Source organism: Bombus pyrosoma, linkage group LG4 (assembly GCF_014825855.1).
Source record: "Bombus pyrosoma isolate SC7728 linkage group LG4, ASM1482585v1, whole genome shotgun sequence".
NCBI lineage: Eukaryota > Metazoa > Arthropoda > Insecta > Hymenoptera > Apidae > Bombus > Bombus pyrosoma.
This window is the reverse complement of record NC_057773.1, coordinates 1,610,656-1,631,913: the sequence shown is the minus strand read 5'-3', so window position 1 is coordinate 1,631,913 and position 21,258 is coordinate 1,610,656. Positions and strand designations below refer to the sequence as shown.

General features: G+C 44.9%; 2 protein-coding genes across 7 annotated transcripts in view; both read left to right on the top strand.

Moving 5' to 3' along the window:
- The window catches only part of LOC122567023 (agrin), a 30,491-nt gene extending 22,582 nt beyond the window's left edge, over positions 1-7,909 (top strand). For 2 of the 3 annotated variants that reach the window (XM_043725087.1, XM_043725086.1), the window contains exons 3-10: positions 4,129-4,245; positions 4,547-4,856; positions 4,980-5,123; positions 5,256-5,426; positions 5,517-5,681; positions 5,872-5,994; positions 6,331-6,507; positions 6,649-7,909. In XM_043725087.1, the coding sequence (XP_043581022.1) occupies positions 4,129-4,245; positions 4,547-4,856; positions 4,980-5,123; positions 5,256-5,426; positions 5,517-5,681; positions 5,872-5,994; positions 6,331-6,507; positions 6,649-6,880 (1,439 nt within the window). In that variant the 3' untranslated portion in view covers positions 6,881-7,909. Of the gene's footprint in view, positions 1-3,447; positions 3,844-4,128; positions 4,246-4,546; positions 4,857-4,979; positions 5,124-5,255; positions 5,427-5,516; positions 5,682-5,871; positions 5,995-6,330; positions 6,508-6,648 lie in introns of those variants that run through there. The other variant, XM_043725088.1, reaches the window with a different exon arrangement.
- A 197-nt stretch (positions 7,910-8,106) lies between these two features.
- The window catches only part of LOC122566658 (focal adhesion kinase 1), a 37,077-nt gene continuing 23,925 nt past the window's right edge, over positions 8,107-21,258 (top strand). For 2 of the 4 annotated variants that reach the window (XM_043724219.1, XM_043724216.1), the window contains exon 1: positions 8,107-8,395. The gene's annotated coding sequence lies outside the window, so the exon portion shown is untranslated. Of the gene's footprint in view, positions 8,396-9,721; positions 10,135-17,169; positions 17,592-21,258 lie in introns of those variants that run through there. The other 2 variants (XM_043724218.1, XM_043724215.1) reach the window with 2 other exon arrangements.

Genomic DNA, 21,258 nt, shown 5'->3' with positions numbered 1-21,258 from the left:
AGATTTTTTCGACACGGAAACACGGTCGATCAAAGATAAAGTGTGGAACAATGATACCGGTTGTCGCGATACTTCGCAAACCTTTACCGTGATAGTTCTGACAATATCCTCGTTCCTGATGCAACGTCTAACGTCCTAATAATTTCACCATTTCCGATCTCGATTTCGGAACAATCGACGCAAACGACGGGCCGCGGTTTAATTATGTCGACTCGTGTGCTCCATAACAGAAATAGAAGCTGGTTAATGCAATGCAGCGCGGATGTGTTACGAGACAATCCTAAGAGGAAGACGAGATCGTTTCACGGTGATAAAGAGGGCCGGCTACGTCGAGAAGATCGACCGAAGGTATACGTTCGAGAGGAGGTTGCACGAGAAACGAGCTGTGAGCTGAGCTTGGAATCGCGGAACACGAACGACCTTACCGTGATTGTGACGCTATCGATTGAGAATGATTTACACGGTCGTTTCTTACGTCCTAGCCGAGATACCGTCCCGCGCACGCGATCATACGCATACAGACCTCATGAACAAGATCCCTGTTAGAATTAATGGATTACTATTCATGTCTGTCCCATCGTTACCGGGTGCTACTTCGTATGTACCGAAACGATCGTAAGATACCGATTTATTGGAATTTTATAGTCTTATCGATCATTGCCGCTTAACAGGTATAGGTTTGAAAATGATTCGACGATAGATTGAAAGGATTCTGTATAGTTCAGCAGCGGAGGGATCATCAGTTATTCGAGTTTAAGGGAGAAAAGCGAGAAATCGCGCACGTTCAACTTAGAAAATTAATCGATCACAAGCACACGCCGCAATTTGTCAGGCGCTTGAATATGTCGTTTGTTAAAATTCGTAGAAACTTGCGAATATATTTGAGTGTTGATTTCGGCTTCCGTAGAAACATCGTTCCCAGTATTCGCTGACTATTTATCAACAGGCTGTATATGGCTATAATAACATGGTGGCCGTTGTAACATTAATTAAATCGAACGCGAGTTGATTGGTTCGCGTAGATTTTGTGGGACGTTCGTTCCTCGTTTTCGCTCCGTCGCGGTCGCGGCATCGTCGTACGTACAGTCTTCCTCGCACTCTTTCGAATATATCTTGTTCCCAGGCGGAAGATGAGTTTCCGTACGGTTTGATTTACGCGTAGTAACCTACCTCGGACTTAATTGACACCTGTGACGTAAGATTCGCGAGAGGCGTTCACATTTGTAAACGAATCATGGCCCGTTTAATTATCTAAGCTAGAATCGAAAGGTCTGTCATGCAAGCCAGTCGACCGAGTGCGCTTCCAACCGCAACGTCCATCCAGTTCATCTAACCTACCGTTTTTCTGGCCGTGTCTCCAGGAGTAGCGACTAGGAAACAAGAACAAAAGCCGCAGTCCCGTACATTGTTCGTTTTATTTATGAGCCACGGCTTATTCGTATCAAATCGTTCTGGTTCGTTAAACAGATCCTTATTTCTCTGTTATCGATCTTCGAGAGCGGGATGCGAGCTGGCCGTGTTCCTCTCCCGGCTTCTCGTTTCGTGGACAAAAATCCAAGGAGCAGCATCCACCCGGTCGGCATGCATCCTTGCCGTGGTTCACCGACCCGCATATTTCCCCCTCCCCCTCCCCTCCCGCTCTTTCCTTGTCACACTCTTTCCTTCCTTTCCCCCTCACAGTCTCTCTTTTCCCCTCGATCCTTTCTCCTTTCCTTCGTCTCTTTCCGTTGCTCTCATTCCCTCTCGTTGGAGCAAGTGGTGGGCATCTAGTGTATACCATACTTCGCATGCATGCACGCGCTAGCTCGTGCGACCCGTACATCTTCCACAGGGATATAATTCGATCTGCATTGTTCACCAATCGCCCCCTGACCAGACTGGTCGCTCCTCTATTGGCATAATTGATTCACTTAATCGCGTTCGTGGGAGTGACGGACACCTCCTTCAGCCGCCCATCAACGCCGCTAATCACACGTCCATTTGACCAACCGACGTCCGCTCCAAGGAAGAATCTCATTCTCTTCTTCTCCTCTGCTCTTTCGTCTGCTCTCTCTCGACTACTTTGGTCGTTTTCTTTCTTCGTCTTCACGCTCACGTTCTTCCCGTTCTTCCACTTGACGAGCTTTTGTGCCTTCTTCTGCTTGTTATCGTACGCACGAGGATTATAATAGTTTTTCTCGTAATCTACGTTTTCTTGCCTCCGTTCCTCCGACATGGGCTTTTCTCTTCCTCGCGCGCGGCTCCGTTAATCAATGCCGGCAATTTTATGCGACGCGATTCGGACCCATAAAATCTGTGGCATCCGGCAGTTTGGCTTCTCCTTTGAAATCTTTAACGATCTACGTTGCTAACCCGTATCTCGTATGGTTCAAGGGGCTCTAAAATGTTCTATACTTCAGGAGAGATCGTGCACACCTTTCTCTCTCTCTCCCTTTATCTTAACGGAAATTCAATTTAGACATCTTCACGGCGCGTACGTACGCGTATCGCAACCGAGCTACATTAACCGATATCGTTCGATCGATAAATCGTAATCGTCGTAATTATGGAGAGCATACGCTCGTAAAACTCGCATCATGCTTATCTCTGCCCGTATTCGGTTATTAACGTGCTTCGGCTCCCCGCGAAGCAGGAAGGAGTGTAACTCGATTATTACACGGAAAAAGGGTATAATATCGGCGATGTTCGCGGCGTCTTTGTGAGATACGGTGGCCGAGAGCAGGAAGAACCACGGTCCCCTATATTACAATGCATATCGGCACTATCTCGTTCACTTTGTGAATTCGAGCGCAGATTCTCGGATTCAGCAAGCTACGAATTACCGTCGCAACGGTCCGATATCCCGTTCGCCCTGATCGCGCGCGATTCCAGCAAATTGTATCCCGAGGAGAGTCTAACTCGATCGTTACGCGAAAGGAGCCGTCCTAGCCATTGCGATCTCTCCAAAAAAATCTTTACGAGCTCGAACGGATCCCGTCCGTCGTTCTTTCTCTGGCGTGGCGCACAGCAGTACGAAGCGTATGCGCGCGCGATGCGTGACCGCGATCGTAGATAAATTATCGAGTTGCGAGAACAGAGAACGAATCGTCCATTAAGCTCGTATTGTTCACTTGACATTCCGGTAACGACTAGACCGTACCGGTCTTGCAGAGATCTCTTAAGATCGTATGTATTTTTGCACTCTCGTACGTGGCAGCGTTTTCCGTGCACATTGCATATGTTATCTCGGGCTAGAGAGAGGCAACCAGGCGAACCTTATATCTGAAAAATTTATTCCGTGCGTCTGCCGATTAGTCACGTGATCGAGCTGCGTTTAAATTATTCTCTGGTTACGTTTAGCTGTCCGCTTTATCGGTATCGATGTAACTGCTCCTCGCGTCTTCTCCTCGTGTCGGTTATCTTTAACTGTACACCTCGATTTTATAATTTGTTACATATTATGCGAGCCGGTGTAGAACGACCGCAGTAAATCCCGTATGCTGTTGACCCGACGATCACTGGACCGAAACCAAGCCAGCGGACCCGGTGCAGTAGAGATATCTGCGCGGAGGGTCAGCAGGAAGCAATTAAAGTTTCGACAGAATCTCTGGGTTTAACGTTGCCATTACACGTGGTTGCCACAAAAAAAGATTAGAGGACGATCCAGAAGGATCGAGAGACGAGCGCGGTCTATTCGCTTCTTCCTTTCCGGTTTGCTCGATTATTTTTAACTCGACCTTTCACGCTCCGGGATGAACACGCTGCACGCGCAGATCCACAGAACGCGGTTTTTTGATGCGATGCATCGTCGGTGCAGAAACGATCTAGGCTCCAATTACCAACGTTTCCTTTGATTCTTCGCAGGTATTTATCTTCTGCCAGTCACTTTCTTTCTTGGGCTTGCGCGTTCACCTTTCCATTGTAATTATGCCATTATGGTTAACGCTTACCGCTGGTTTAATAAAGAAGACCTTATACGTCTTGATGGCTCGCTATAAACCCAAGTAACAGTAAATGGCATTTCGTTTTACGATACCGTGTTGTACTTGGTCGCGAAGGGAGTAACTGCACTTGTTACTTTCTTTTCCCGAGAGATCGATCAAATGCTAATGAGGTCTTTCACAGTCTCTTGTACTAATTTCTGTGCAGATTTTGTGACCGGCGCCTGTCCCCGAATATGTCCGCCAAGCGGAGAGCCAGTCTGCGGTAGCGACGGAGTGATCTACGCGTCCCAGTGTGAAATGCGGAAGAAGATGTGTGGAAAAGGTAAGGGGCCCCTTTTAACTGCGTAATAATTATGATTAGAAGATGCGTACGTGCGGTGAGGCATCGTCAGCGATTATCCAGTTGGTTTACAACGTCCGTCGAAGGGATGCATCTTCGACCAGCATCGAGACACTTGGTTCGTTCCCTCGTTTCGCGTGCTGAACGACCTTAAGTCCTACTCCCCGGATGCCATTAACGATAATCTGTTAAGAGTAAACGTGGTACATTTCGCGCATCCGATGCAACCGATCGGTTGCGCGGCTGGGGGCCGGTAATTATCGGTACTTTACAAATTGCATAGGCGTGACCGTGGCCACGGAGAAGACCGCTTGTCTAAGATCGTCCGGTAGCAAGTGCGAGCATCGTTGCCCCGGCGATCAGGATCCGGTATGTGGCACCGACGGCCGCACGTATCTCAACAAGTGCATGCTCAGAGTCGAAATCTGTCGAGTCGGTATCGAGCTGTCCCACTTGGGCCCTTGCAACAACATCTCCGCACATAGGGAGAACTGCCCGGTCTCCTGTGACTTTGCACCACTCGACGGTCCGATCTGCGGAAGCGATGGCAATGTCTACAAGTCTACATGCCAAATGAAGCTGCTCACCTGTGGGTACGTGCTTTTGTATAGGTGTCGGAACGACGCTCGACTTAGTTCTGGTTATTGCTGAATAGAATACACACAACATTCCTTGATTTTGTTCGATTGAGTGGTTACATTGTTACTCGACCATAGGCAAGGCGTAGTACGTACGAACAAGAAGCACTGTCAAACCACGAGACATTGTCGTGAATCGTGTTGGCGCGGTGCCAAGCCAGCCTGTGGTAGCGATGGAATTCTCTACTCGAATACCTGTAAAATGCGAGCAAAGAACTGCGGGTAAGGAGCACATCCTTGAAAAAGTCCTCGATCGGAGGCAGGCGCGCGCGACTTCTCGCCACGCTGTGAATGACTAGCGAACTTGTTCGCTTTTTATACGTCACCAGACTCACCACGATATCAATCGTTTAGCAAACACGTGTTCGAAGTGCCGATGTCGTACTGCGTGTCGCTGGAACGGACGTCCGGTGGCCAATCGAACGCCTGCCCTTTGGATTGCAAAAGCGAGCCGGAAGTTCCGACCTGCGGATCAGACGGAAGCATATACAAGAACGAATGTGAAATGCAAATGCTTAATTGCGGGTTAGTTTCTCTTACGTGAATTCGAAATATTCTCATTGATCATTCATAGTTTCGCCGTCTAATTTTGATGATTGTTGTTTTATTTCGTAGACAAGCAAGAAGAAAGGTGACAGTGGTAGACTTTGAGAAGTGTCGAGCTCGTTTGACTAAGTGCATGAAACAGCAGCAAAGATGCGGGAACGAGGTGGATCCAGTTTGCGGAAGCGACGCCAACACATATCCAAATCAATGCCACTTGAACGTGGCGGTCTGCTTGTAAGTTCGCATTCCAGGGATATACCATTCGAATGCGTATTCGAAGAGAATTGAACGGATAAACGATGCGTGATTAACATAACGAGAAGCAGTTACTGCTAAATGTTTCGCATTACCCGCATTAGTTACATCAGTCATTAGTAATGGCTTGATCAGTTGTTCGATTCCTGACGTTACCGTTGCTTTTCAGAAAGGGTATTCAATTGGCTCACGTCGGAGAGTGCACGACCTTGAAAGAGACCGAACAGTGCCCCGAAGATTGCAGCGAGGTACCTGAGGAACCAGTTTGTGGAAGCGACGGCAACGTTTACCGGTGATTAAGAATGTTATTTGGATTCCCGGACGTTCAGGGCTGAGAGTTTTAGGGACGTGTGAATCACGAATCGCTGCTAGTTACGAAGAATGGACATTCTTCTTAACCGTGGTCATTCCCATAGAAAAATTCATCCTTTCGATAGATCTTTTTCTTTTCTTTTCAGCCATCGTTATTAAGCTTTTTGTTTACGTCATTGATAAATATTTTTAACAATAGTTACCAGTCAGATCAAGCAATTATTTCCTAGAATTCTCGCGGCATTAACGACGTCCCTAATTCCTCAGAGAAATCTATGTCTACAAATGCGTCATACGTGTATTCATATGCGTTCAGATCCCTTTGCCATCTACAGCGGGAGACATGCGGTCAGAGGGTAGTTCAAGTTCCAGCACAGCATTGTCGCACTACTGCGCTCTGCAACCAGATCTGTAGTGGAGAGCGGCAGTTTGTTTGTGGTTCCGACAACAAGCTTTATCGTAACGAATGCGAAATGAAGAGGGACAATTGCGGGTAAGTGCTTAGTAATTGTGTTTGAAATTATACCTCTTCCTTGAACTTCGACAATCGTTTGGATAGCTCGATTTTGGATAGCTACGAAATTGTCTTGAAACCGACGACGATCTATCTTTTTTCATATACTACCTTCTTCAGGAAACACGTGTACGTGGTGCCCATGAAGAGGTGCGTGCAAGGTTTCTTGTTCCGTGGGTGCCAAAAGATCTGTCCACCCTACTACGATCCTGTTTGCGGTACCGACGGCATGACCTACAGCAATGAATGTTTTTTGGAAATTGAAAACTGCCGCAGTCGAAGCATAGTTACAAAGAAATACCATGGAGTGTGCGGGCAACCGACTGAAGAACCTAAGAATTATTTGTATTAACCTGATCAAATTCTATCTTCGTGAAAATATGTTTTTAAAAAAGTATTTTTTCAAAAAATGTCGATTTCAAGACGACTCGTAAATTATTATAAGAAATGATCGAATCATATTCTTTGAAGTATTAGCACGATCTTCCCGTAAGATACTCTTATAACGACCGAACGATTTAATCGAAAGAAAGTATCGATTTTTGTACTTCGATCGTATATTTTTACACTTTGTTCGTCTTGAAGTCAAATTCGACAAATTTCTAAATATTTACGGAATTTTGATACGAGGTGTCCGCTTTCTGAAGGAAAAATATTTCGAGGAACGAGTATCCCATTAATCGTATACCTAACTCGACTTATGATAATGGACAAGATTCTTATTATCAATTCCGTAATCGATCATATCGAGACTAGTAAATCCACTCAAATTAATTCTCGTATTCGTCATTCTCGATTTTTGATCGCTAATCATCCGATCGATTGGACCAAGACTGCAGTTTATAGCCAACAGCCATTATTCGCGGTACGTGCTTGGCATTTTTATCGATCATACATGAACGCTAACGACCACGTTGATTACCAAGTATCTATATTTATTTCGCATTCTTTCTGTTCTTGGATTGAAAACGATATAATGTGGCATTCTTGCGTGATGCGATATTACGAATTTCGTGCTAGATCGATCGTGCGTTTGTCTAACCCTTCCGCATCTTCGCATATTTCTCGCCGGTAAACTCATGTCTTATTTATTGTAGTATTATTATTGATTATCGTATCATCTTTGCATCATTCTGTTTATCGCTACTGCTACGGTAACACGAATAGTTCCAAAACTTATTCTAATTGTAAGAAAGTATTTAGCTATATTATATGTATATCTCTCTCTTTCTGATATGTGATGTTCATACTATAATTATTCTTCTCCTTTTCGTACCTTTTTATTTATTATCAAACATGCGACAATCCTTTTTGTATCGATACTAACATACATGCTTCAAATGTCAATAATAAACTATATACGTATATTTTAAGGTAAAAACTGATTCACTTATTGAACATTGTTTATTATCGTCTCGAGTCTCGAAATTACGCTTGTAAACGAAAACAGCAGTTGATACTACAGTTTTGAACCAAATATTGTATATGAATGCTGGTAGATAGCGCTAGTATTCACAATGAATGTAGGCGCTGCAAGATGGCAGTAATGTACGCTGATATTGACAGGTGCCGAGGGAGCATGGCAGCCAGTGTTTACGACAACTGATCGCGACCGATCGAATTTCTGGTGACCCGGGTGTTTCGCGTATTGTTTACGAACTCCCCTTTGACACAGTGTCTTCGTTATTCTTGGATTATACACCCAGCGTCTGTTTATTTTTTATTAAAATATTCAAGTGTGAAATTGATTCAGTTAGTGAAACGTGTATTCCAATCTCGAAAGTTTGGGATCAGGTGGTGGATTTGTCGTGGATACAGGAGGGCTTTCGAAGCAGATCACTGCAATATTACGAGATTCGTCGTTATCGTAAGTACAAATAACTATTCTTTGTTCTATTCTCAAACTAACGGTCGAAAGAAACGTGGAAAAATGTGGTCCTAGCTTCTAAGTAACGCATAATAAAATTTAATAAGCGAACGACAGAAGAGGCCATCTTTGAGGCCTCCCTGTGTGTTAGTTACGCCGGCGAAAGAGGATCGCGATTACACGAATCGTGTTACATAAAATGCTGCTGTTGGTTCGTTGGATGACACATAGGATGCCTTAGGTAATCGTTACGCGACAGGAAGGGCTTCCTACTTCCTGACATTCTGCTAAATGTTTTCTACGTAGGTCGGGTATCACAGATCTATTGGGACGAAAATGTTCATCGTAATCCATTCGATACATTTGGGACCGTCCTCAATTTATTTTAAATTCTGACTTTTCGATACTACCGACAAACTTTCACTCGAACGCTTAACGGTTTAGCTATATGCAGATATGTTAGGTGTAAATGAAATCGGAGACTGGAAATTGGAATAATTTTTTTCGATACAGGAAATTTCTACCTACGATCTTTGCTCGTGTATTTTGTTTTCTGCTTTCCAAAGAAGGAAAATAATTGTATTCTCCTTATGATAATGGATTGCCTAAACGCAAGGGGCAGACGAATATCGTCCTCTCAACTCTTTCACTTTCCATAATAGAAAATTACAAAACAAGATGGTAAAGTTTAACTCAACGATAAAAGAATAATGATCTGATACAAATATTACAATAATATATTATAATAGTATTGTACCAGTGAGTAATGTGTTGTAACGTATGTCCGTACAAGGTTACCCACTGATCTTATTAGATTTCAAATATATATATAAAAGCCAAATGTAAGAAAAAAGATTATTATATGAATCTATTACATAGATATTATATAACTTTAAAATATCTGTTACCACTGTTATTGCGAAGTAACATAAAACACGCTCCTCCTGAAAGAACTTAAAAACAATCAGAAGATGAACGAAACCATATTATGCAGGCAGTGTTACAAATATGAACTACTAATTTGCTCTTATCGTAGAATAAATCAAACGTGGGCAACGTGGCACGTGTAAGTATTTATGAAAAATGAATGATTAAAACGTGATTGAATCGAACGTGTCGTGACAGACCGTGCACTCGTTCAAAAAGGGGAATAAGATATCATAACTGTAACTTCCATCGCAGTTAATTACATTCGTTTTTATTCTCCCCCTTTTGAACCACACTCCACTGTATAAAATTATGAGCTCCCAGACAGAAATTTGGAAATGACGTAACTATAAACGGGTCGGTGATCGCGAGCCAGATCTTTCCAGGTGTGTTTACTTCAGCCACCTTTAGTTATCTTATCATTATTCGTGACGTTAATGATGCGACCACTGCTATCGTTTCTCCTCGAAACATCGTAACTAGTCTGAGAATTGTTCGTAGAGAATTCCAGCAGTTAGTGAAAGAACAGTCGGCGCACATAATTAAATTTATCGATCGCTCTCGGCAGGCTCGCCACGGCGGCTCTTCTTGAAAACGTGTTTGCGAATTCGCGACGCTCTCTCGCGCGCCGCGTCGTTTTTTCTCGTCACCTTCTCCTTTTTGCGTGCATCTGTGCTCGACAACCCTGGCAAGAAGAAGCGTATACCGATGCAACTGGCATTCCTCGTCTTCCTACCGACGCGAGAACACAGGGAATAAAAAAAAGAAGCGTAACGCCTATCGATGTGGCTGGCGACGAAATTACATAATCGGTACACGATAACTCATTACGGGAGATTAATCTTAACAGCAGCAAGGTCACGATGTACCAACGATATTTCGGTTCGGTTGTCCGGTTTACTATCTCTCCGTTACGCAATTCATGTCCAAGCAAATTCTGATACATCAACGGTTCACCACGCTAGTGTTGCTGATTCGTCTCAGATTCGTGGACGAAAGAAAAAGAAGACGCAATGCGGCAGCTTTGTTGGATATCGGTGAATAAAAAATTGCTCGGTTCTCTCTATTTAAACCCATCTAGGACTGACTGCCTGCGCTCACCACGGACAAAGAATCACCAATGCAATCGTCCTCGACCAATCGTAGCGGCACCTTGTCTCGTTCCTCCCTATTAAATGAATTTCCTAGCAAGTTGACCTGCAGATTGCTCTCGCGCTCCCAATTGCCGCATACCGTCATCGTCGCCCGGTATATACGTACGTTCTGTGATTCGTTCGAATTTCCCGCGCGAAGATTATTACGGTGAAATCCTTATGATACGCCCTATATTACGTACGCGTTACATTTACCGCAAAAAGATTTAAGCAATTAGCGAGAATGCTAACAACTGTATTTCCATAGATGAAACGTTGTTCAGGGTATTTGTTAGATTAAAGCATGGGCTATAGAGACGCCGGTGTTACGTTGCAATAAGGATACTACGTACTTCGTTGTGCTTTGATATGAGTCGATCATATAACAGCGAACGGAGGAAGAATTCGATCCGTTTCACCGATCGGGAACGCGTAATGTCGCATAATTATGCGTAATTACACAAGCAAAATGAAACGGGCGGAGGCGCTGGCAGCGATAGACATTTTATTATATAGCTGCATACATACATATGTATCGAAAATTGAGGTATCGATAAATTGGAGAGGGTAACGTTATATGCAGGTTTCGAATTTCGGGGAAGCCGCTGCGCGAGCATACGAAGGAAGACAATCGTGCATTCTCGCGTGCGTTTCTATTAAATTAATTATATAGCAGCTCGGTCGGCTCGAAATGATCTATTGTGTTTTAATGGTCATGTCACACGCTCCAACCTTGAACGCGTAAGTCGAGGGAATCGACCTCGAACCGGATCTCGTATCCTCTTTTTTCCATTTTTTTTTCCTTTCAGGAAGGGTAATATGGAATTAAATAGGGGTAGTGGGGTCTCGCTTGTCACGCTGTAAGTCCTATTCTGTGCCTATAAATGAACCGAAATGCACCGTCTGCGAGCATTCAACCGGTACACAAGGCAGATAAATTTCTCTTCGAGTGGCGCATTGTGTCGCAATAAAAATTCTTTTGACAGTTGTTTAAAGAAAGACAAAAATAATAGGAAGCGTGTTTTATCGAGCGCAATTTTCATCGTGACCTGATGTCTTCCTCCTGCTGTTGGTTTATCGACTAACCACGAAAAATATTTCGTAGAATGTTGCGCGTTCAGCAAATTTTTCTTGCGCGATAGTCCATCGATCCCTTCCTCTTATATGTTTTCGGCTGATTGTCGAAGTTAATGGCGCATGCTCTGCGAAACTTAGAGCACACGTAATCGAAACTACGTATTTCCCTTGTTTCGCGCTTCCCACCACCGCGCTTTCCGCTCAGATCAAACCAAACTTGCTTCTGCATCGGGTAACCTTAACTATCTATCCTTCGACTGACGTCAAATATTAAATTTCGAGTCTGCAGAATTCTCGTACCTACGCTTGGGCTTAACCTCAAAATTCCATTTCGTTGTCTTGCGTCCGATTTCAAATGAAACCCGATTTCTCGATCGATTTCGTCACCCTCGGATAGAAACGACATATCCCGTGTTATCGTAGTACTACCAGGTAGTTGATATTCCGGGAGATTTTTCTTATCGACGACAGCATTACGGAGGAGTCGTCGTACAAACTGGAAACACGGGACTACGCCTACGTACATAGATCGCTTGGAGTGGTTCTCATTCACTTCCGGTCACGCGATTCTGTCCTTAATTAATCGACGTTGCGATCATCGTGAATGATGAACGCTTGAATACAAGGTGGCCTGGTCGATTTTCCTTCGGTTCGAGCCACCGCGCCGCATCGCATCGACTTTTTCTTCCCTCTGTTTCGTTCCTGATTTCAGCCAGACGATAAGAGCTCGTTCACGAATGTGCCGTTATCTTAACGTCGCGCAGGAGCGCACGGGATGCTTTATTTTCATGGGTGAAACCGGAAGCTTCGGGGTGCACGGCTACCATTGTCACGGGCCACTGTTTATCCTTCGCGATACGTCCTTATCTTATCCGCTAGTCCTTTACCTTTGCTGTCGAGAGAGATAAGGTTGTTGTCCGTCTTAAATTCTCTCATCTTTTCTACTGTTTTAATACGATAAATCTTCGCTGTTAATTATGACCTTTTGCTAGCTATAATCGTTCCATTTATAATATGGTTATATTGTAACGTTTACAACTACAGTAACTAGCGTGATACGTTGCGAAGCGAATTTATTTTACCGTTTATCAACGTTTATCGAAGTAAATGCTAATCTTTTATATATTTCAAACATGGGTGTCGCGCGAATATAAGGAATAGGAGATTAAACGAGTACATTTGTTAACAAGTCGTAAGAGTCATAGCTTGGTGTGGTTACTAGAATAAAGATGATCAGAAACACACGAACGACAACCGCGAAACGTACGAACTTCCGGTAGAAATAATTTGCTGCGCAGTAGTCGACGGTGTCTTAACCGGATTACCAAGATGATATCAGTAATTTTACCACGGTAATTAACGCTGCTTCCCGATAGAAGTACAAGGATTCGCGCCGCGTTTCTCTTTTCCGGTAGAATCCGTGAGATAGAAGAGCAATTAATTACCGATCTCGTTAATCAACGTACTCTTAATCTTCACGATCTACCTACTGATATACTAATCGACTGTAATGTAGCTACCGACCGATCCTGCTATCGCTGTAACGATTATCTTCTTTTTTTTTTCTTCTTTCCTTTTCCCTAATTTCCTGCCTATTCGATGAGATCTCTACTACTAGAGTAACTAAGTTTCGTCAAGAAATTCGTTCCTTTCTTCTACTTTTTTCTTATATCGAATGGCGCGATATTTTCTTTTATCGACACACAAAATTCTTCGCCCTCGTATTTTCTCGAATCGGCATCTCGACACTGACGCTACTTTTATACCTTTAGAACTTTGACTCCAATTCTTTCGTGAAAAGACGGAAAAACGACAACAAGGAGAGTCCTACGACTATTCAGACGTTCGATTTATTTACCATCTCGCAGTCTTCTCCACCGAAGAGTTGCTTACTTCCTACTTATTTGATTGGTCTCTTTTATCTCACACCCTTGTGATCGCGTTTGTCCGACTTTTCCTCGTTGCTAGATTCTTTTTGTTACGCTGCGAAGCTTCGCAAATAATTATGACAAATAACTGCCGGCAATTACTCTCTGTATCAAGGAATTACGAAAGAACGTACAATTGAATTTGTTCGGCACAAAATCGGTAACGAGAGGCGGCATTTTCGAAAGTTTGCTTATCGAAGCAGTTTAAACGAGCATTAGAGAACCGTGATTCGTTTTGGCCATCCAGCGTGATCCAGTTACCAGGCAATTACTGTACTTTCGTTAGTAAAGTTTTCCTTGGTGCGAGCGGTGCAAAGCAGCCAGACAGACGTTTGCACGGTGCTTTTCTTCTTCGCTGTTCGTATACACAGGCCCGTGTGTCTACGTGCAGCCTATTAGCCATTGTAAGCAGCCACACGAGGAACGACGAACTCGCTTGACCTTATCCACGGAGTTCAACGTTTTCCATATTATCAGGAACATCCTTTTCAGAATGTCTAGGCCGCAAATTGGCGTAAAGTACTGGCCGCGTGAAACGTTGCCTCCGTTTCGTCTTCTCGTTTTTCTTTTCTTCTGTTCGTGGCGTTGTTGTCACCGTTGCACGCGTTTATCGTGGGAGGTAGTTTATACACGGTGACTCAACCATTGAGCAGCGTCACTATTGTGTGATCCACGAAAGAAAAACCGCCGCTGATACGCCCATTGTTCGGAATTAAGAATTCTCGGCCGACTAATAGCCGATTGGTATAGCGATAAACGGGCACTCTGGTTGCGTCGTATTCGTCCACGGACACGCGAGATCACAGTTTGAGGTTGAACTTTAATGAATTTCAATTGATTCGTCTTCTCTCGTTTAGGAGAGCACACCGTCGTGGCTGCGTTAAGCACCGCGACGTGGATAGAGTTTATGATATGGACGTGACTTCAACGCTATTTTTTTTCTCAGATCTATCATTTCTATGCAGTTTTAGTCCGGTATTTACGATACTTCGCGTTTATGACCGGGATAAGTCAAGATTCCAATCACAAACTTCGGAGATATTCGGTTTCCTGCTTTTTACTGGTAACTGCTGCGGACTGATGCGAATATCCAATATATATGTATAAGTGCTCGTAAAAATATTTGGATATCAGCCATAGAAGACTTTTATATATGTACTGTATGTGACACACAAAACATTTCGAGTCTCGTTACGACAATAATGAAATTTCAAAATGTTTCGTAAAAGTTTTTACGAATGTCGAAATATTTGCGTGGATTATATATTATTCTAAAAATCAGATCGTGAAATATCTGTAGTCTTTCCTAAAAAATTATACCTTGCAGTTTTCATCAACCAATGAGGAATATCGAAATGCTTTACACCTTCATCGACTAACGATATTGTTGATTACTAGTCCTTTGATCGTCTCCGTTACTTGCCAGAGGTTTTTGCGATCGGAAACTGGTGCGAGCTAGTGTAGAAGGGAATGCATAAATATTAATCACCCGCTCCCACGGGAGAAAATGGAGCGTTAACGAGGCTGTTTGCCGACAGACGACAGACATTTCCATTGCTGATCGTTCGGACAGCGAGGCAAGACCTGCACGTTGTCGTAAGTTTCGCAGCTGTGTCGACACGCGGTTCAAACACAGCCGAGTTTTCATGCGATACGCAACAGCAGGGGAGAAATGGCAGCAGAAGAAGAAAAGCGATGCACGCGGTATCATGCTGCGTTTCTTTCCTTGCCCTTTGTTTCTTCGTCATTGGTAGACGCACGAGTGTGGTCCAATCCTCGACCAATTGACTCCGTGCAAACACCTCTTTTCTCTTCCCGTTTTATATGCCACTTTTCTATTGTCTTCTCCATTGCACTAATTTTCAAAGGAGCAAAGCTGCCCGACTCGTTTCACCGTGTACAAATTGCACAAGTCTAGCTCCGTGAATTTTCTCGTTCGATCCTTGCCAGTGAAAGCTCTTTCTCGAATGTTCATTTGACCTTAAAAGCTCTATCTGCGTGGGAAGTATGCAAAAATATTTTTCGATGGAAAGAATAACGTGTCACGTTTTTTCCACAGTTGTCTCCTCTCACGTGATAGTTCGCCTGTATTTTGGATCACTCTTCTCGTCGCCGCGCGCGGTCCACTTACAAAGTGTTAGACACGCAGACACGCGATATACGATTTTTGTTTCGTAAATTTTGTAAATTTTGTTTTCGCCTGTAACATTTTCCTCGAATTACTTAGCTTCGTTTTCAATCGCTCGCACTTACCAACGATTTCTAACTGTCACTATCTAGCTCGTTCTGTGACTCTTTGCCATATTAGGAAGGGTATTCCATCGTTCGAATCGATTTGTTCGCGCCGAAGATTATCTGGTATGTGGAGTAGACGATGCGGGTATATTGAGATCTCGAAATTTAAGGGACCGTAAAAAGTACGAACGATCCAAGCCTCACGTCTGTCTTTTCTCGCCCTGAAGCTTTGTTCGTAAAGAGAAGTCGTGGAATTCCTAGGTGAATTTAATATCCAGCGAACCGAAGAGCAGACATGACTGCTTGACGTTAGCTAGCCGCTCGTAAAGGAGCCCCCTTCGAGTTTCGCATGACAATGGCCGTGTCATTCGAACCAACCAACCGAACCTGGACCCTTCCCCTATTTACATCTAGCTATCGCAGTTTGCGTCTTTTTGAGTTGGAATTTTGAAAAAGAACGCGTTAAAAAATGCGTTACTTTACAAGCTATGGCCGGTAGGATGACGATTCCATCAGGGATAATCCTGCTGCTTGTAAATGAAATTCATTCGTAAATTTCAATTTCGTGTGGGCTCTCCGGTTTGGGCAAACATTAAATATTTACGGATCCCATACTTACGATCCGAAGCCCGATCGATATTAATTTACTTGCAGCGGAACGGAAGAAGGTTGCCGCGACGAAAAAGCCGACGAGTTTGCTAGCCGTTCGAAACGACGCTTTCTGGCGCCACGGCTCTTTGATTTTATCTCGCTTCTCAATTTCCATTATCCAAATGATATCATCGAAAATCAGTGGAAATGACGATTAAATTCGTAATACGAGTATATTTCAACGACCGAGTCAGCTTGCTACGATCTCTCGATCTCAAATAATACAGCGCTACAACGGTTCGTTATTACTCATCGAAGGTATCGAGGCATGTCTGAAGCAGGCTGCCCCACGTGCTCGACGTGCATCGGCGAGGTTGTCGCGCGGCAACACCTGTCGGAAGGTGTCGTCGCGTATCGCCCCGACCATGCCATGCAGCTACCCCCGCGATATTCAAGGCCCGAGCGGCGTTCACGCACACTTTCTTCGTTTCATGGATGAGCAAATAATCAAGCGGCCGTAAGGTAAAAAGGTGAACGCGCGGAGATTCCCGTATGCTCGCACACTCGTCGCATGTGCAAAGGAAAGAGAACGATCGCGACGGCAAGGATCGGTAATGAAGAAAGAAAGAGAGAGAGGCACGAAGTGCGTGAACGAGAGAGCAACGAAAGCGTAGCCGGCGAAGAAGGAACGAATGGAGAGAGTAAGAAGAGTAGAGAAACAGTGAGAGCGACGAGGACGAAGGGTCCGTTGCGCGTCAGTGCAAGGGAACGGTAGAGTTAACTGGTGCGAGGGAGCAGCGGCCTGAGAGAGAGAGAGAGAGAGAGAGAGGGAGGGAGGGAGGGTGAGAGAGGAACAGAGAGGAAGGAGCAACCAGATGGAGAGGGATAGAGAGCGAAGTGCGTGAGCGAGAAGTGCGTGTGCGAGAGACACGGTAGCTTCTCATAGAGAAGAGACAGTCGCTGGTTCGCTGCAAGGCTGCTTACATCGAAGAGGCGAAAGAAACGAGGCCCACACCCTCCGTCTTTCGTCTTCCGTCGCATTCCGTCTCGCGGTTTTTTCCTCTCGACGTCGCTGTTCGATCTTCCGCTTCGCGCCATTTAACGAAACGTCATCGAGTTATCAGTCGACCGATTGCCAGTGATAGACGTCGATCGGCTGCCGCGATCTCGCGTCGGAACGTGTCACCGATTACGCGGAACATTTCGCGGGGGTAACTTCGATAACAGAGTGGTCACTAGTGTCTCCGGTTTAACCAATGAGATTGCTAGCATCGATCGCGCGCGAATCAGTCGGGATCATCCAAGGTAAACGATACGAGTGATCATGCCTGATAAAAACGTTTTAATTAGAGGTTTCGTTTCGATCGTGGGCGATCGAGGGATTTTGGTGGAGATGTGCAGCAGAATTTCCGACGGGGTCGAAAGAGCCGATGAAGTATCGAGCGAAGTGCAATTAGAAGATAGACCGAAATAATTGGAGCGAAATGCATTGAAATGGTCTTGATTGAGGAACGCGCCTAACTAGCGTGGCGGGAAGAAACCGTTGAAAATTAATAGTGTTATGGTTAGCAACGTACGCGTAGTCCACCAGCTTGGTCGGAGTCAGAGGTTCGTGATTGGTGCAACCGGCTTCCATGACTCGTTCCGAAAATAATCGTCGTATTTTTACCGTCTCTTTATGCCCACTTCGGGGCCGCTAGAAGCCGCACAAAGTGGCGTTAATTCCGTGTGAAGTAATACGGACGTTGTCACGCCTTCGTCATTGTAACGAGAAGCGATAATTTCTTCTTCGGTATATAAAACTCGTCATCGTTGCCATGCTTCTAGCAATGCTTACCTACGTATCTTACGTAAAGTTAGAGAATATTTTTATTTACCTCGACAAACGTCGGTGGTTCGATTGCCGTGCCATTATCTCGGCAAAGGGGTGACAGTTTTCCACGATGTTCCTGGCCTACTCGTGGCTCTCGCGCAGTCTGTCGTCTGATTTTCGATAAACGGCGCTTCCTCGTAGTCTTATCGGAGCTTTCACGGCAAACTTTCGCTAGTGCGGCATCCAACTGTTTGCTCGCATTTCATCCGAGCACAATACGCGACTCATAGACGTACGTGATACGTACACACGTTGGTCAACTGAAAACCTCTTCACGACATACAAGCTTGTCCTCGATGTCGTCGTCGTTGTTCGCCATTCTCCGTCGGCTTTTCACGCGACGAAACAATCGGGAAAACACAAGTTCAAAGACCTCGATCGCGTACAATTGGTTCTTCCATGGATTTACACCTACGATTTCTTCGACGATTTTGATTTCTCAGTTTCAACCGACATTCATAGACTGTACGTAAGCGTCTAACGGGAATGCTGGGCACGGTCGGATGACGAGATCAGTCGATCGATTCGGCTTCGACCGAACGAAACGGTTGCCAGCCTAGCGTTTGACGTTCGTTTCATTCGCCGCTTCGTTTCCTCCCAATTGTCACGTGGATTGAACGAAACAGAAAGAAGAAATAGGACACGGGCGACGAAAACGTCGCAAAATTCAAGAATCCTTCTGGCGCGTACAATTCTTTCATATCGACTTTTAGATCGATGCCGCTATGCCTTTGCTCATCCGTCTCTCGGAAGAATGATTCACAGAACGCGTCAGGTAAAATGCCACGCAATCCGAATAGAGAAAGTTTCCACTCCACGGCGATAAACACTCCGACTGTAATACGATCAACGATTTCGTGTATTTTTGTTTTTTAAAATCGAGCCAATGTCTCCTCCGAACCTAGTTGCATCAATGTACCGATTATTGACATTTCCTCGATGACTAAAGTCCCGACGTCTATGGTCGAACAAGGAACAAGGTCCGAGATATCCGACTCGTCACCTCGCTCGTTTATCGAATCTGAAACAATATCAAACTATCACCCCTCGTTTCATTCTGCTTTCACGCCCTGTTACTTTCCACCACCCGTGTTAACTTCGAATCATCCGCGTTCGTTTTGCGACTCGTTCATGCTCGTTACCGTCTAAAACAATACTTTATAACGTACATTCGATTCGTACGATCATTTGCAATTTTGCTCGCACCAGGTAGCGCAAACCGGCCAAGAATTTGGCGAACGAGTCGTTTTTCATTGACGAGCGTGGCCGATCCGCTGATCGCTGGTGCAGGTAAATGAATCCACACTCTCACGATTCGCGTCCGCCCCTTTAGCCTGTCCATCGACCCTAACTAGCTATTTATATACACGAGCGTCTTGTTTCTGTGCTCGTTGCTTGTGCGTATCTATGTCGACGAGATACACGCGGTGTACGCGCGTGTTCACGCGCCGACGAGTTCGCTCGCCAGCTCGCTCGTCTCTGCTCGCTCGCGACCGTGCGCGACCAGTTATAAGCGGCAAGGGTATCGATATGTGCTCGTGCTGGAATACAAATACGCGAATCGTATACGAACGCGCGATCTTTGTTTTATTGCACCGTGCGCCAGTGCCAAGATCGAGATTTATACTCCGACTGCGCGTGTTCCTACGTCATTGAAGTTTATTAGAGCTTTGGTTCCAGCTAGAACGAAACTCGTTCTTTTTTCATCGGTAAATATAAGCCGCGTAATTTCAGACTCGTTAAAAGTTAGACCGCCTCGTTTTAAAAGAGATTCGCAATTCTTTCGAACGAAACGTAACCCGGTTGTAAGTAAGAACGAGGGCCATCCGCCTACGTACTTACGTCTAATTTGCAATTATCAATACGAGGCTGCCGCACGTATTTCCAAGACGAATCAGTCTCCTGTCTTTCCAAAAAGGGCGAGTCGTTTTAATGCCGAGCGCGCATAACGCGCGATTGTTTTCTTCCAAAGAAGTCGCGCCTTAGGTTGCGTTTCACAGGATCCCTTCGAAAGGCAGACGAAGAACCGTGCGGTTTCCTGTGACGCGTCGCGATGGTAATGCTTAGGGCCGGCCACGCCTCTCTTCTATGCTCGCGTTTTGCTATTCCCTTTTCCGAGATTCTAAATCCGTAGCAAAAAGGAGCAACCGTGAACGGTCGAATAACGGCAACGTTTCGAGCGGACTTGCCACGATGAGCGTGGAATCGCTGGCGATTAACGAGCCGAAAAAAAATTCCGCGGAAACTCTTTGTTTCCCGTGGTAGAGGTAGCGTGTCCGACTCGACGATTCCGCTCGAGTTCGCAGCTACGAAGAGGGGTAGACTCGGCTAAATCTGTAGCAAAAGCGAACATGCTTCAGCTTGGTTTTCAGAGAAGTCCTCGTGATTCGACCAAGATCGTTTAGACTCGCGATGACTGTTTCCGTGGACGACGATAGCGATATTACGCATATCCCTATTCTCTGCTCCCGTATTTGTTACGTGTCTATTTTCGTTTCTGTCTTTTTCTTCTTTTTTTTTTATCGCAACCCTTTTCTTGCCACGTGTCGTTGAAAATCGCTTATGGAACACGCTTACGAAGAAAGAACAATCGTCCGATGTTCCATCCGTTGAATCACCTGTCAATAACCGTCGAAAAAGGAAAAGGAGTAAGCACACGACGCGTACCGCCATGTTGGACCACCGTCGTCACTCGCCGAATATGCTCAGCGCATAATTATGAGGGCGCAGCTGCGAGATGGCACGTATACATTTTTCAAAACCACCGCTATACACCTTCGACACGCGAGTCTGTATTCCTCGCATATATTCACTCGGACGCGTCCGTGTCCGTCACACCGGGGACCGGAAGTGCCGCGATAGGCCATACACGGCATCGTTTATGGCCACTGAGTATCAGCCTCCGACCAGACGTATTCGTAACGGTCGTTCGACTTTTTCGCATTCCTAATCATTTTGCCATCGCTAAAACAAACAAGGATTGATAATGCAATTTTCCGAGGAAAAGAATGTCCGGTTCTGAAGATATTTGTATCGAAAAACTTGTTCGCATCCTGTTCACTCTAAAGGAAAAAATTATCTCGGAACCTTGAACGGTAC